The 14,964-nt window shown below is 37.8% G+C and overlaps 1 protein-coding gene across 1 annotated transcript in view; it reads right to left on the reverse strand.

Annotated features, from left to right (window-relative positions):
- Positions 1 to 9,804: 9,804 nt before the first annotated feature.
- RABGAP1L (RAB GTPase activating protein 1 like) overlaps positions 9,805 to 14,964 on the reverse strand; it is a 172,955-nt gene continuing 167,795 nt past the window's right edge. The window contains exon 26 of the mRNA XM_089515979.1: positions 9,805 to 11,391. Within this exon, the coding sequence (XP_089372105.1) occupies positions 11,236 to 11,391 (156 nt within the window). The 3' untranslated portion in view covers positions 9,805 to 11,235. The remainder of the gene's footprint in view (positions 11,392 to 14,964) is intronic.

Here is a 14,964-nt window from a genome sequence, read left to right on the forward strand (position 1 = left end):
AGTAACAAGTAAAGGAGAGAAAGGAAGAACATTGGAGGAATTTGGGGAAAGAGGTCATATAGTAATTGAGAAAAAACAGAAATAAAGTGGACAGAGGTTATTAAAACTCAGTAGAAAGACTAAGAAAGAAAGAAAAGAAAATACTGTAAAGATATCCCAACACTTAAAAGGGGTATACACTCCTAGAGGGGAAGAATTATTTGTTAAAGAAGATTTGCATTGAAATTGAATGGTGAATATAGTTAGAAAACAACTAATTATATTTAGATTTGAAGGAAGATAATACCTAATATTTGAAAGATATTTGGGTAATTTACTGTTGCTCTACCAGTGGTCCTAATTACATATTTCATCCCTTCGCTATTCTCTCTTAAGCCTTTTTCTCTGAGTGGTGGAGGTCCCTATCCTTTTTGCTTTAAAGGAAACGAGTATAATGAACACCAGACAACAAACACAAAAAGCTAACCAAGCAATACAAAGTCAAAGAAAACTCTCCATTGACAAACTCCAACCCCCAGAAATGAACCAGCTCATATTGGACAAAATTGATAACCTTTCAGCCAATCTCTCGGCCAGCCTGGCAAAAGAAATGAATAATTTCAAAAAAGAAATTAAACAGGAAATACGTTCAGATTTGAAAGAAATAAATCATAAAGTGGACACTTTGATTTTGGATAATCAAAAAATTAAACAAAGAGTAGAAATAGTAGAATTTAGAACGGAGAAACTAGAAACAGATATTGCCAAACTCTCGGCTAGAAGAGAAGAAGATTTGGACGAGAAAGCGGTGTGGGAAATGAAACTGAGAGAAAAATGCTTAAAAATTAGAGGTCTTCCGGAGGAAAAAAACGAAGATTTGGCAGCAAAATTAATAAAAGAAATTGCAAATTTTTTGAAAAAGGACCCGATTTTTTTTGAGGAAGAAATAGATAAAATTTATCGTATTAATTCAACTATTGCCAGACAAAAAGCTCTGCCCAGAGACGTGGCAGTATATTTCGTACGGAAACGGGTCAAAGATCACTTTTTAACTGTACATAATAATACCCCATTCAAATACAATAATTTGGAACTTAAAATTCTGAAGGATGTTCCTGGAAGGCTGCTGAAGAAAAGAAAAGATTATATTTCCTTAACGTCTTTTCTAAGGAAAGAAAATATACCCTACCGCTGGGAGGTCCCAGAAGGTCTGACATTCTGGTGGAAACAAAAAAGAATAAGAATTCTTTCTCCAGAACAGGCCAAGGCATTCGTGAGGAGAACTGCAGAAACAACTAAAGAATTGAAGAAAAGTGGTAAAGACCTGAGCAATTTGTTAGACGAAATAGGACACAAAGAGAACGAAGAAGAAGAAGGAGAATTAGGTGAAGAAGAAAACCAAGAGGTGGGTTTAGATCCTCCGATCAACTCTTACATAGAAACACAGGAAGAAGCAATAGAGGAAGAAAGAATTAGAAGAGAAGAAATAAGGGAAGACGCTGGGAAAATATTCTGACAAAAAAAAACTGTTGGAGAACCCTCCTCATTCTTTGATTTATTATATATTAACCTACTAAATATTAAATTTTAAAATTTATTAAATAAATCTGAAATAAACAAATTAATTTGATTGGTTCGCTGTTTTGTTTGGAGGATACAGCTTGAACATGGCAAATCAGTTAAAACTAATGTCATGGAACGTACAGGGCTTAAATACACCGCAAAAGAGGAAAAAAATATGTCACTACCTCCAAAAACTTAATTTAGATGTGATATGTCTGCAGGAAACAAGAATTAAACAAAAAGATAAAAAATATCTCAGATTTGTGAAATTAGGACAAGAATTCATATCAGCATCCAAATTTAAGAAAAAAGGAGTGGCAATGTATGTAAACACAAAATATGAAGCGAAAGAATTATATAATGACCCAGATGGACACTATCTAATAGTAGAATTAATTTGTAAAGGCCAAAAATTTTTGTTAGTAGGAGTATACGGAACATTAGAGAATAAAAATAAATTTTACAAAAAATTGAAGAATATAATATTAAATATAGAATTTGACTCAGTGATCATGCTGGGAGATTGGAACGGAGTGATTGACCCTAGGATAGATAAATTTTCTGAAAAAAAATACAAGAAGCCACAAGGGAAATTACCAAACGAATGTTTTCAAATGATGGATATGTTAGTTATAGATGATGTATGGAGATGTAAAAATAGAACCAACAAAGACTACACTTTCTTTTCTAACCCACATAAATCTTGGTCACGTATTGATATGATTTTAGTATCTACCCATCTGATCTCTAAAGTGAATAAAGCTACAGTTCTCCCAAGAACACTATCAGACCACAACCCAGTACAAATTAATTTAGTATTAGGTAATAAAGAGTTCAATTGGAGGATAAATAATAGGATTTTAAAAGATGAAAAATTAATTAAAGAATTAAAGCAAAATATTCAAAATTATTTTAAGGACAACTTACACAAAGGTACAAATCTACAAATGGTCTGGGATGCTCATAAAGCGGTAGTGAGAGTATGGTTAATAAAGAAAACAACAGAGATCAAAAAGAAAAAGAACGAGAAGATAGATAAATTAAATGAAGAATTGAAAAAGAAAGAACAGATTTTGAAAAGAAATCCTAAAGACTCGAAGGTCTTATATGAAATAAAATACATACAAAATCAAATTTCGAATGTATTGGTGGAACAAATAGAGAAGAAAATTAAATATACCAAACAAAAATTTTTTGAATTTGCAAATAAATCGGGGAAATTATTAGCCCATTATGTAAAGAAGGAAAAAGCAAAACGTGCTATTATAGAACTGAATGATGATGGAAAAACGATGGTAAGTCAGAAACAAATCAAAGATTGTTTCCTTAAATATTACAAAGATCTTTTTAAAAAACCAGTGATCAAAGGAAATAAAATAAAAAATTTTATAGAATCTTTGCAAATTCAAAAAATTTCGGAAGAACAAAAAAATATATTGAATGCGGAAATTACTGCTTCTGAGATATCCCAGGCCATACAAAAGAGTAAAAAAGGGAAAACTCCAGGCCCAGATGGGTACACTAACGAATATTATAGGGTATGTGAAGAAAGTATGAAAGAAGTTCTGGTGGAAGTGATGAATGAGGGATTGGAAGGGAAAATACCTCCTACGTGGTCGCAATCAACAACAATATTAATCCCCAAGGAAGGTAAAGATTTAACGTTACCAAAGAATTATAGACCTATAGCTCTTTTAAATTCTGACTATAAAATTTTTGCTTCTATACTAGCTGAAAGACTAAAAAAGGTTTTGAATACCTGGATACATTTAGACCAATCCGGCTTTTTACCTGGAAGAATGAATAAAGATAATATCAGAAACCTATTAAATTTAATAGAAATACACACTAAAAGAATTGATAAAAAATTGGCTCTTTACTTTATTGATGCGGAAAAGGCATTCGATAATGTAAACTGGGATTTTATGATTGAGATTTTAAAGAAGGTAAATATTGGCGGAAAATTTATAAAGGGAATTGAAGCAATATATGGAAAACAAGAAACACGCTTTGTAGTGAATGATGAAAAAACGGAAATATGTGAAATATTTAGAGGGGTTAGACAGGGATGTCCTTTATCACCATTATTGTTTATAATAAATTTGGAGATGTTATTGAACTTAATTAGACAAGAAAAAAACATCGAAGGTTTCAAATTTGGAGGGGAAGAATATAAATTAAGAGCATTCGCAGACGACTTGGTATTAACCATTACAAACCCCAACGAAAGTATAAAGGATTTGTTAAAGCTATTTAAAAAATTTGGAAAAGTGGCAGGATATAAGATAAATTCAGATAAAACAAAAATTCTTACAATGAATATGGAGAAGGAAGAAAAGGAGGAGTTGAGGGAAAAATCAGGCTTCCAAATAGTTAAAAAGATTAAATATTTAGGAATTAATTTAACGAGTAAAAATATTGATTTAGTTAAAAATAACTATGAAATTGTATGGAAAAAGATAAAAACTGATTTACAAAATTGGGGAAAATTGAATATTTCATGGAGTGGTAAGATGGCATTAATAAAGATGATGGTATTACCAAAAATTTTATATTTGTTTCAAAATATCCCAATAATCAATAATACTCGGATATTCAAAAATTGGGAAAAAGACATTTCAAATTTTATATGGAAAAATAAAAAACCGAGAATCAAAACACAGATATTACAAGACTCCATAGATAAAGGGGGTTTAGCCTTACCAAATTTAAAATGGTATTTTCATGCATGTGTACTCGATTGGCTAATGGATTGGATAAAATTACAGAAAAGGAGAACAATAAACTTAGAGAAATTTGAATTAAAATTTGGACTTCACGGCTATCTATTTTACGATAAGATGAAATTAGACAGAAATTTTGACAATCATATAGTAAGGAAAAATTTATTGAGGATTTGGAACAAATACAAGAAAATATGGTGCACTAAACTACCGGTTTGTACTTCTCCAAATGAAGCCTTATATAAAAGGGAGATTTTAAAAAAAGAATACTGGGTGACTTACAAAGACTTATTGAAGTCAAGAGACAATGAAATAATAATGAAAACACAGGATGAATTGAATAAAGATGGCTTTACGTGTAATTGGTTCACTTACATGCAATTAAAAGAACGATTCTTAGTGGATGCAAAAGCAAACGGAATTGGCCCTATGGAACAAGAATTTGAGAAAATTTTGAAAGATCCTAGGAAACAAATATCGAAATTATATAATTTGATTAGGAAAGTTGAATTGGAGAATGAGACTATCAAAATGTACATGATTAAATGGGCAAAAGATTGTGATGAACCAATTCAATTGGAATCATGGGAAAAATTGTGGCAAGTTAGATCTAAATATACTCCATGTGTCGTATTGAAAGAAAACCTATATAAAATGATGTACAGGTGGCATTTGACACCCTACAAATTAGCCAAGATGTATAAAAACACAAGTCAGAATTGTTGGAAATGCAAATCAAAAATTGGCACATACTTGCACTGCTGGTGGAACTGTAAGAAAGCCAAGAAGTACTGGGAAAATATACATAAAGAAATTAAAAAGATGATTGACTTAAGAGGAGAACCGGATTCAAGGCTGTATCTTCTAAACATTTCAGATAAACTAAATTTAGACAAAAAACAAGACAAACTTCTCTTCTTCCTTATTATAGCGGCAAGAATGGTGTTTGCAAAATTCTGGAAGAACGAAGAAACCCCAAATGTAGAAGATTGGAGATTAAAGGTGATGGAAATATGTGAAATGCAAAAATTAACTAACTTATTAAGTGAGGAGGTACTAGACAGATATTACGAGGTTTGGAATCCATGGGAAAAATACATACAAAGTGAAAAGAAAGAGTGTAAACTATTGGAATTGTAAAAATTAAATTATGATAGCAATCAACTAGATATAAGGATTAAATGTAATATGAAATATAATAGCTAGGTACTTTTATCTTCTTCACAATAGGTTCCTATGGGAATGGTTAAGTAATAGATTTAGAGTTAGTAATAAGATAAACACTCAAAGATGAAGGGTTTTTGGAATTGAAGCCTGAGGAAGGGGATGATAAAGGCTAAAATAGAGGGAAATATTTTGTATAAATTTCTGATTATTCTTTGGTTTATATGTGATTTTAATGTATATTTGTAACAATAAAATAATAATAATAAAAAAAAATAAGTGAGGCCAAATTTCAACTAGCTGTAACTGAGCCGTTCATCAGGCTTAAGTACAGTAAAGGCACCATTTGATCTTGGAAGCTAAGCAGTGTCAGCTCTGATCAGTACTTGAATGGGAGACCGCCAATGAATACCAGGTGTTTAGGCTGTATTTCAAATGAAGGAACTGGCAAAACCGCTTTTGAGTATTCCTTGCCTAAGAAAAGCTTATGAAACTCATGGATCGCCATAAATTGACAGGTGACTTGAATAGCAAGTACATTTCTATACCACTTATCTGTGAATCAGTAACTTGAAGGGACATATACATATGCACACACTGTTCATCAGAGTTAACCTGGATGTCTGTCAGTTTTTTGTCATCCTTGCTATGTATTTTTTAGCTGCCCTTAAGTCAAACTCATCTCATGCTGACCCTGTGAATACTACATCCCCAAGCCCTCCTGTCCTTCACTGCTCTACTTAAGTCTTGTAGATTTAGGCCTCTGGCCTCCCTGATTAAGTCTATCCATCTATCATGCAGTCTTCCCTCTCTTTCTACTATTCTCCACCTTTCCCAGCATTATTGTCTTTTCTAGTGAGTCATGCCTTCCCACGATATGGTCAAAGTATGACAGCCTCAATTTGGTCATCTTGGCTTCCAGGGAGATTTCAGGCTTGATCTGTTCAAGGACCCATTTATTTGTCTTTTTGGCCGTCCACGGTATTCTCAGCATGCTTCTCCAGCAGCACATCTCAAATTAATCTTTTTTATCTACTTTCTTCACTGTCCAGCTGTCACATCCATACACAGCAATAGGAAATGCAATGGACTGGACAATTCTAACTTTAGTGCTCAGTTGCATAGCTCTACTTAGGATCTTGTCTAGTTCTTTCATCACTGCCCTTCCCATTCCTAGTCTTTTTCTTATTTCTTAGCTGTAATAGCAATAGCAATAGCAAGTACATTTCTATACCACTTCTCAGTGCAGTTAAGCACTCCCTAAGTAGTACACAGTGTCTAAGCCAATTGCCTCAACAAGCTGGGTACTCATTTTAGCAACCTATGGAAGGATGCAAGGCTGAGTCGACCCTGGAGCCCTGCCTGTGATCAAACTCACAACCTTGTGACTGTGAATGGCTGCAATTAACTACTGTGCCACCGCCGTGCTTAATCTCAGTTCTGATCAGTGTTTGATCCAAAGTATGGAAAATTATTAACTATTTTGATTTCCTCAATGTCTAGGATGAATTTATGTAGATCCCCATGGTTTAGGGTTGGAAGGCTGGGGCCTCCGCCACCATTTGCCATGGCGGCAGGAGGCCTAGCTGCCTGGCTAGGCCCCAAAGAAGTCCCCTGCCATGGCAATGGCCTTCTATGGTGGGGGGGAGCTGTGAGGGGCCTAGCCGGCTGGCTAAGCCCCACAAAAGACCGCTGCTGTGGCAACGGCCTTCTCTGGCAGCGGGGGAGCTATGAGGAGCTAGCCAGCCAGCTAGGCCCCAAAAAAGGCCGCCATGGCAAGGCCTCCTCTGACGGCAGTGGAGCCGCGCGGAGCTCCCGCAGCAAGGAGAATGAAGTTGGCAGCATGAGCTTTCCTAGACCAAAGTCCGCTTCAGATGCATTAGTCTCACAGGTACAATCTCGATAACTTTGAATTCTACTTCCTGAGATGTATTATGTTTGTTTAATGTTTTTGGCTTCTAGTTGGTTGTGTCCTCCATTTTTCTTGAATGTCCTACATTCCCAGGCAAATTTTTGTCCTACATTTGCTCTACATTTTGTCCTATTTTTTCTATGTTTTGTCCCAGTTTGGTAGTAGCAAATTATGGCAACCCTACCATGGTCACTATTATTTTCTTTGTGTTCAGCACTAAGCCTCCCCACTTTATTCTTTGACCTTCCTTAGTAATTGGTCCATGCCCATAGTTTCCACTGTTAATATGGTGTCATCTGCATATCTTAGATTGATGGTGTTCCTTCTTCCTGACTTCATTCCTCCTCCTAAGTCTAAACCTGCTCTTTTTCTACTTTCTGCATACAAGTAGGGTGATAATATGCTGCCTTGCCTGACACTCTAACTGGGAACCATTCTGATTCTCCATATTGTGTTCTAACAGTAGCCTCTTGTCCTAAGTAGAGTAGTAGTCCCATTTTTGGTGAGGTCAAAGGCTAAAGGCTTTGCTATAGCCTATGAAGCACATACTCATTTTCTTATGAAATTCCTTGGTGCACTCCATTAGCCAGGAGATTAAGTGATCCACCTCCCATTTTTCTCATCAGAAGAATTAAGGTTCTGGAGCTGTGAAACTGGTCACAATTACAACCAGTTGTGGTGGTGGTGGTGGAGATATTAACCAGCCATTCAACACTGGTCTTTCTTGCAGCCAACACCATTCTCAACCTATTTTCCATCTGCAGATTCCCCTCATTTTTTTTTGTTGGGATGAGAACCCATGGTGGGAGTGAGGCTTAAAATGGAATTACTTAGAATACTTTGAAGATTAGAAGAAAGGTTGGTAGATTAATTTGATTCAGTACGATATAAGCTAATATTAAGCATTTAGCATAGCACTTCAAAATGCTTCATATGTTGTCTATTGTCCTGGACTGCAGCCAGCACACACAGACACAGGCCGATAAGAATGGCTTAGCCCAGCAAGTGGAAGCAGCACACAGACCTTGCAGGGAGTAAGCGTAAGAGCAGTCCAAAAAGCCAAGCCGAAGTCAGAGCAGTCTGAAAGCCAAGCCAAAGTCAGGATACTGGAAGTCAGAGTAGTCAGTCAGTCCAGGGTCAAAGCAGCCAGAAGATAACAAGGGTCCAGTCCGTTCCGAGGTCAAAGCAACAAGGAGTCAAGATACAAGGAGCCAGTGCCAGAAGCAATCACACCAGAGGATCATGCAATAAACTCTAGCACTGAGTGGAGGCCTCTCTACAGCTTAAGTAAGGGAAATGCTCCCCCGTGCCACCTGAGGCTGGTTGGCTAATTGCCTCTCTGCAATCCTCCTGGATCCGCGCCTGAAAGCACTCTCAGCCCTCCTCTGTTTGTAAGTAGGCACATCTTCCTCCCCAGAGTCACCACTAGGCTGTTGCACCACAGGAGGCACCTCTCTAGGACCTGGTTGGGTCTCCTCCTCTGGGGCTGGGAGAGCAGAGCTGGGACCTGGCAGAGCAGGATTATCACCTGGTGTAGCCTCAATTAGCTCTTGCTCTGGAGGAGGCTCGTCCTCATCCTCATCCTCCAAGAGCTGTTCTTGGCTGGCCATGACATCTATACTAAAAAATTCTATGGGGTGTTATTGTTTATCCACATACTGCAGATGTGGATACGACCTTGAGATCAAGGGCAAGATGGCAATACCACCCCCACCCCCATTCCACTGACTGGCAATGGAATAGTTCCTCCACCATCCCAAAGGCAGTAGGCAAGTTAGGGAAATAGGATAATACCCATGCCCTTAAACAGGGAAATGGTCAGGGGCTTTGCTGTTCCCATCATCTACAACCTGAAAGATTGGCCTCACTGCCTAATAAAGGGTACAGCCTTGGATGGAAGGTAGCAGGGATGTGGTTTATCTCTCCTATCTCTTCATTATTGTACTAATGTATAAGAACAAGAGCTAGCCTAGAAAACTCCTTTGATGTTGCAGCTGATAGAGAAATGTCACAGACTGTCTTATCATGGTGGCGAGTTGTCAAGAGTACATCAAACCTGGGATAAACTACTAGTGGTTTTAACCCAACCTTCCCCAACCTATTTTCCAGATGTACAGTATTAGAAGACAATTTTCATAATCTTCCATTAGCATGGATATGGGGGCTGCAGTCCATCACATTTCAAAGATACAGGATTGGGGAACTGAATTTATGAAGGTTAAACAGGCTTTTCTCATGCTACTGAACTATTTTAGGTTTAAATGTGCTGAAAGTTGTTAGTCTTAAGTATTTCATTAATTGGTCATTCAGTCTCTCTTTGGAACTCTGCCTTGAAGAAATGGCAGCTGTGCCTGATACTGAGAGGAACCATGTCAACAAACCATTAGTTGTCATGGCAATTAAAATGTTGCATTGTAATTGCAAAATTTACTTGCAATATATGCCGGACAATGAAGCACAAAATGAACATCATTAAACTTTATTATACAGAACTGACTGATAGGCTATTGCATTCATTTGGATTAAAATCAGTAGGACAAAGTCCTTGGAACACTGTTCATAACAGGAAAACCAAATACACAATTAACTTTTCATCCAGTAGTGATGTTGACCTGTCAGACGTTATTATACACATTACATATAATAAAAAAAATATTTCCATCAATTTAAGCAATAGTTTAATTCTCAATGAAATAAGCATTTCTATAAACATCTTATGTTCAATTCAAAAATGTAACAAATGATTTTCTGTACTTTATAAAGTTATAAAACAAGTATGATTTCCAAACAGACACAGGAATCATCTGAAAAATTTGCCCTATCAATCATTGGTGAGATCACCTTCCATCTAAGCATTTTACCAGGAATGTCTCCTGTCTCTTGCACAAGCCCTGCTAACATCAATGGAAATGGTGCAACAGCAGAAAGAGCACAATTCACCAGGCAGGCTCACCTCCACTAGTCCCTATTAATTTCAAAGGTGATTGCTCATAAGAACGTATGTCCAAGTCTGCTGACTGACAAAAAAGACTGGGGGAGGGATGCAGTGGGATCGCTCCCTTAGTTGTAATATATGGAATGGAGTTCTTACAAGCAGAATTGAAGGAGACATAGTTTTATGGCAAGTTCCTCTTTACCAAATTACAGTTGTTCCACATGCTGTAGATGTGGTTCAAGACTCAGGCTTTAAAACAACAGGTGCATTTTTGCAGTGGGCAATGACAGCTGTAACCTTTGAGATGTTTTCAAATACAGTGCGGGCGCACCATATGCAACTTTAACCTTACTCAGAAGGTTAAGCCGCCATAAGAAGAATGGCATGCATGCCACACCAGACGCAGAAACGCTCTCCCATTGAAACTAATGGGGTTTGAGCTTATGTGTTTTTCCCCATACGCAGTGGGTGGTGGTGTCCAGAATGGATCCCCGCGTATGGGGAGGGTGCACTGTACCAGAAAACTGCATGGCATTATGACAGATGTGCTTTTTCTTCACTACTTTACTCTGCCCTGTCTCACAGGAAAAGAAAAAAGTAAATGCAAGTTTTTAAAAAACTATGAATAATTTTTAGCAACATATGGAACACGTTCTGAATTAGTTGTTACCTATATTTGAAACATCTAAGCATACAAAATAACATGTAAAATATGAAGGTACTGAGGTGTGGCTTTTGGCAAGGCAGCAGGAAAGAGTATTCTACATAAAACAGGATCCTTTAAATAACTTCCCTTTGAAAAGGGCCACATAAGAACTAATGAAAGACACTGAAGGAATTTGCTTCTGGGGTTGCTCCCCAACCTTTCCCCTACCCCTGAATGGATGTTCTGGAGGAAAATTCAAGGGGCTTCAGCTGCTTAGTCCATTGTGCTCTTGGTGCCTGGCATCCAACTGGAACTATGTGCTGCCCTCTTTGGGAGAGGATGACAACGGAGGCTGCTGTAGTGGCTGTGTGCCAGTAGCTGTTTTGATTGAGTTCAGGGTTTTGCTAAACCAAGAGTTTTTGGCAGCTTGGATTTCACTCATAAGTGAACCTCTCTGGTGTTCTAGTTCCTAAGGAAAGAGAAAGAACAATCAAACAGAGATCTGAGAACTACTGTACTTCAGAGTAATTTTTGGTTAAATTATTGTATTAACCACTTAGAAGCCACTGTCAACTAACAGTCACATTTACAGATAATTTATATCTATTTGTACATCACTAAATTGGTAAATGTGTTGATTTCTACAATGTGCTAGATATACAGCACTATACAAATACCCAGAAAAAACGTGAATATACATTCAGGTTTTGAAAAGAAAGCAGGAAGAACCATATTTTGCCCCAGCTGAAACCATTTTTCGTAGGAAACTGATATCCAGGGAAAGCACAACTTTATCTTTGTGAGGGAACTTTGTGCAGGTCATGCACTTGCATGACAACTAACCAGCTGTCATAACACAGGTTACTGCCATCTAAGTCCATAGCTTGTCTATTAATATGGAAAGTAGTGCAGAGAGCCAAGAGGCAGAGATGTTTGAACTGGTAGATAAAGATGAGAGAGGACCTTCATGAACCCAGTGGTTCCTTGAACACTGAAGAGGCAGATGTGGTGAACTCATGAAAAGCTGAGATGGCTGCACAATATAAACTTTGAGGAACAGCAGGGAAGAAATTGTAGCAATGCTGCATCACATTTCAGAGGAGAGCAGCTGTAAAGTCCTTGAACTCATGCTATTTCCCCATATAGGATTTGTGGGTAGAAGGCTTTGTTCTAACTAAAACTATTCACATGGTCCCTATGTCTGGAAAGGGAGGCTGCAATCTTCATGCTCTCATTACAGATGCATCAGTTGGGGAACCCACTGTGGCTCAATCAATAGGACATTGTTCTCTAGTGAGCACATTATTCACATAAATGTATCAGAACTCACAGTTTTCATAGCCTTGTGAACCCTACAAGTGGGTACTGGACAGATGGCCCAAATACTGATTAGCAATTCCGTTGCTAGGTTTTACATAACTGGCACAAGGCAACTGTCCATGAAGGGACCCTCTGCTCCACCACTTCTGTAGTTGAAGCCTTCAGTCCCAGGAATTTAAACTTGACTGAGCTGAAGCCATGTCCTTGCGTATCATGGAATGTGCTGATGTTATTACCATATCTGTTGTGTCCTTATGACCTCATCTATGAAGAAGAGTTTCTGAGTGGATGTAAACTGTGACTTTTTGATATTCACATATAATTTCAGATGCACCAGCAGGTGCAATGTGTACCTGAGGTCTAATGTCAACTTTCTATGTGAGGATGCTACCAAAAGCCAATCTTCCAGATCGGAGGAAGATTTGTTGTTCCTCTTGTATGAAGGAAAACCACTACAAATGCCATGCTTCTCATTAATACATGAGGTGCTGTTTAAGCTGAATTGGAGTGCTCAGAAGTGAACTGGACTGACAGTGAAGAATGCATTGCACATTTTTGGAGAAGTGTAGCAATTTCTTCCTCCAGAAGCTGTGAAAGGACAATGCACCTGAAGCCTCTTAGAAGATCTCAAAATCTTATCACACAGCTAAATCAAAGAATGGTGAGCAGCCAGCTCTCATTGGTAATGGTGCACCAGATGTTGTGGTCATGCTTGAAACATCCTCACTTGTGATGGGATAGGCACAGTGAATTGGTGACCTGATATATTATAGTCAAAAGAGATTTGGTGTCAGAGGGATGTTTCAAAAAGGTGGAATGAAATTTAAACTAGCTGTACTGTTTTTTAGACTGAGAGGATTGCTGAGAATTGTCCTTTATAATCTGGATGGCTTTACCTACTGAGACCTGTAGGAGCTTGTAGGCTATTGAATTTTGTTTGCTTCCGCCCTAGCCTTATACTTTGCATTCCACTGCAGCATCTGTCTTGGCATTAAATCCCTTTTCAGCAAAGGACAGGCCTTCTATCCAACAGAGTATATGACTATCAATCATTGCTGTGGATTGGAGCTGTATGCAGTGTTTAAAGGCAATTGTGCCAACAATGATCTTACAGGCACAGGAGACAGCAATGTGAGCTGATCTCACCTGTTGGCTAGCTAATTTGTGACCTTGTGTTGTGTGTCATGAAAGAGCTATGCTCTTTTATTATTTGGTAGTTGTTGTGGCAGTGGAGCCACCTTTTCCCACAAAAAGTTGCTGGTAACCAGCTACACATTCCCAGCTAACTCTCCTCCAAAAAACATCTTAAGTTTTTGAGTTCTCTATCTACAGGATTGCCAACAGCAAGTCATAGAAAGGATCTACAGGTATATAGATTGCCAGTGCCGCAGAAGAGTAAGTTCTCCTACAACAATATATATCCAGATCGTCTTATGCTTGTGAAGCCTAAGGTCAACAATCTTGTGAAGTCACAAGGTCAAATTGTTGAGGTGAGGAAGATTCCAGTTGGCACTGGTCCAGTATGTCCTCCATCTTGGCAGAAATGGACTTTGTCTTCTTAGAAGGTTTACCATGTCAGCATGTCACCTGTATCTCCACTGGGATTAATAACAGTCCTCCTGGGGCTGCAGGCTGTGGTGTAAACCATTCTGAAGGATTCAGTGCTAAGCTAGATCTTCTGTGTTCCAGAGATGTGGATACATTAAGGGCAGAATTAATCTGTCCCAACAAGGAAAGTCATTGCATGTCAGGTCAAGATAGTGATCCTAATATTGTTAAAGCTAATATCAGTGTTGGCACTATTGTTGATGCTTTGGTCAGATGTTACAAAGTTATATGTGATGCAAGTTCTTCATGGTTTGGCTAGACTTATTCACACAGAGAGACCTGGATCACAGAACAGGAACCAAGGGGCAATTTCTGACCACTTTATTCATCCTTCGAGTGCTTCTTCCTAAGCCTGGAGATAGGAAAAATGATTATGCAAACTGCTTTCTAAATCCTTGACCAATAGAGCTGGTGTAAATACCTTGACTATCTCCCAGGCAGAAATGATGCAGGAAATGGTCACTAGACTGTGCAATCTTTTCACAACAAATAATACAGCATTTAAACAATGCTGTAATGAATACACAAAGAAGTATTAAAGCTTTATGTTCTTTCTATTATAATAAGGGAGGCCAATACGTTCCAGCAGCTCTCCAAGTCTTTGTTTCTAAGATCTTAGCACAATTATTATACGGTTCTGAGATTTGTACTTTCAATGGCTTTACAACCTTTGAGGTAGTTCAAACAAAATTTTTAAGAACAATTTTAGGTGTCCCAAATTGTGTTTCGAATCCCATTCTCCATCTAGAAATAGGGATGCTATCTGTTGAGGCGCGTGTATGGATACGTAAATTAAATTTATGGCTCAAAATGTTTTTTGTTCCGATCAGTTTAGTGCCATTAATTCTAACAGACTCCTTTTTGTCTCCCTGGAAGGAGACGCTGACCTTGAAACTCTTATCTCTTGGACTCTCACTATCTGAAATAACTGTACTGGGCTATGATAAAGCAAAATCTGTTATTTCTCAACGCATCAAGGATATTGATTTCCAGACTCATATAAGCCAACTGACTTTACACCCTGTTAGGGAATCCAGTAGACCTGGTAAATATGCAAAATATTTTGAGAATTTGAATGTCCTGAAATTCAGAAGAGCTTTCATGTCAGCAAGGT

The sequence above is a fragment of the Sceloporus occidentalis genome, unplaced genomic scaffold (genome assembly GCF_023333645.1).
Source record: "Sceloporus occidentalis isolate IW3139 unplaced genomic scaffold, rSceOcc1.0.p SCAF_3, whole genome shotgun sequence".
Taxonomy (NCBI): domain Eukaryota; kingdom Metazoa; phylum Chordata; class Lepidosauria; order Squamata; family Phrynosomatidae; genus Sceloporus; species Sceloporus occidentalis.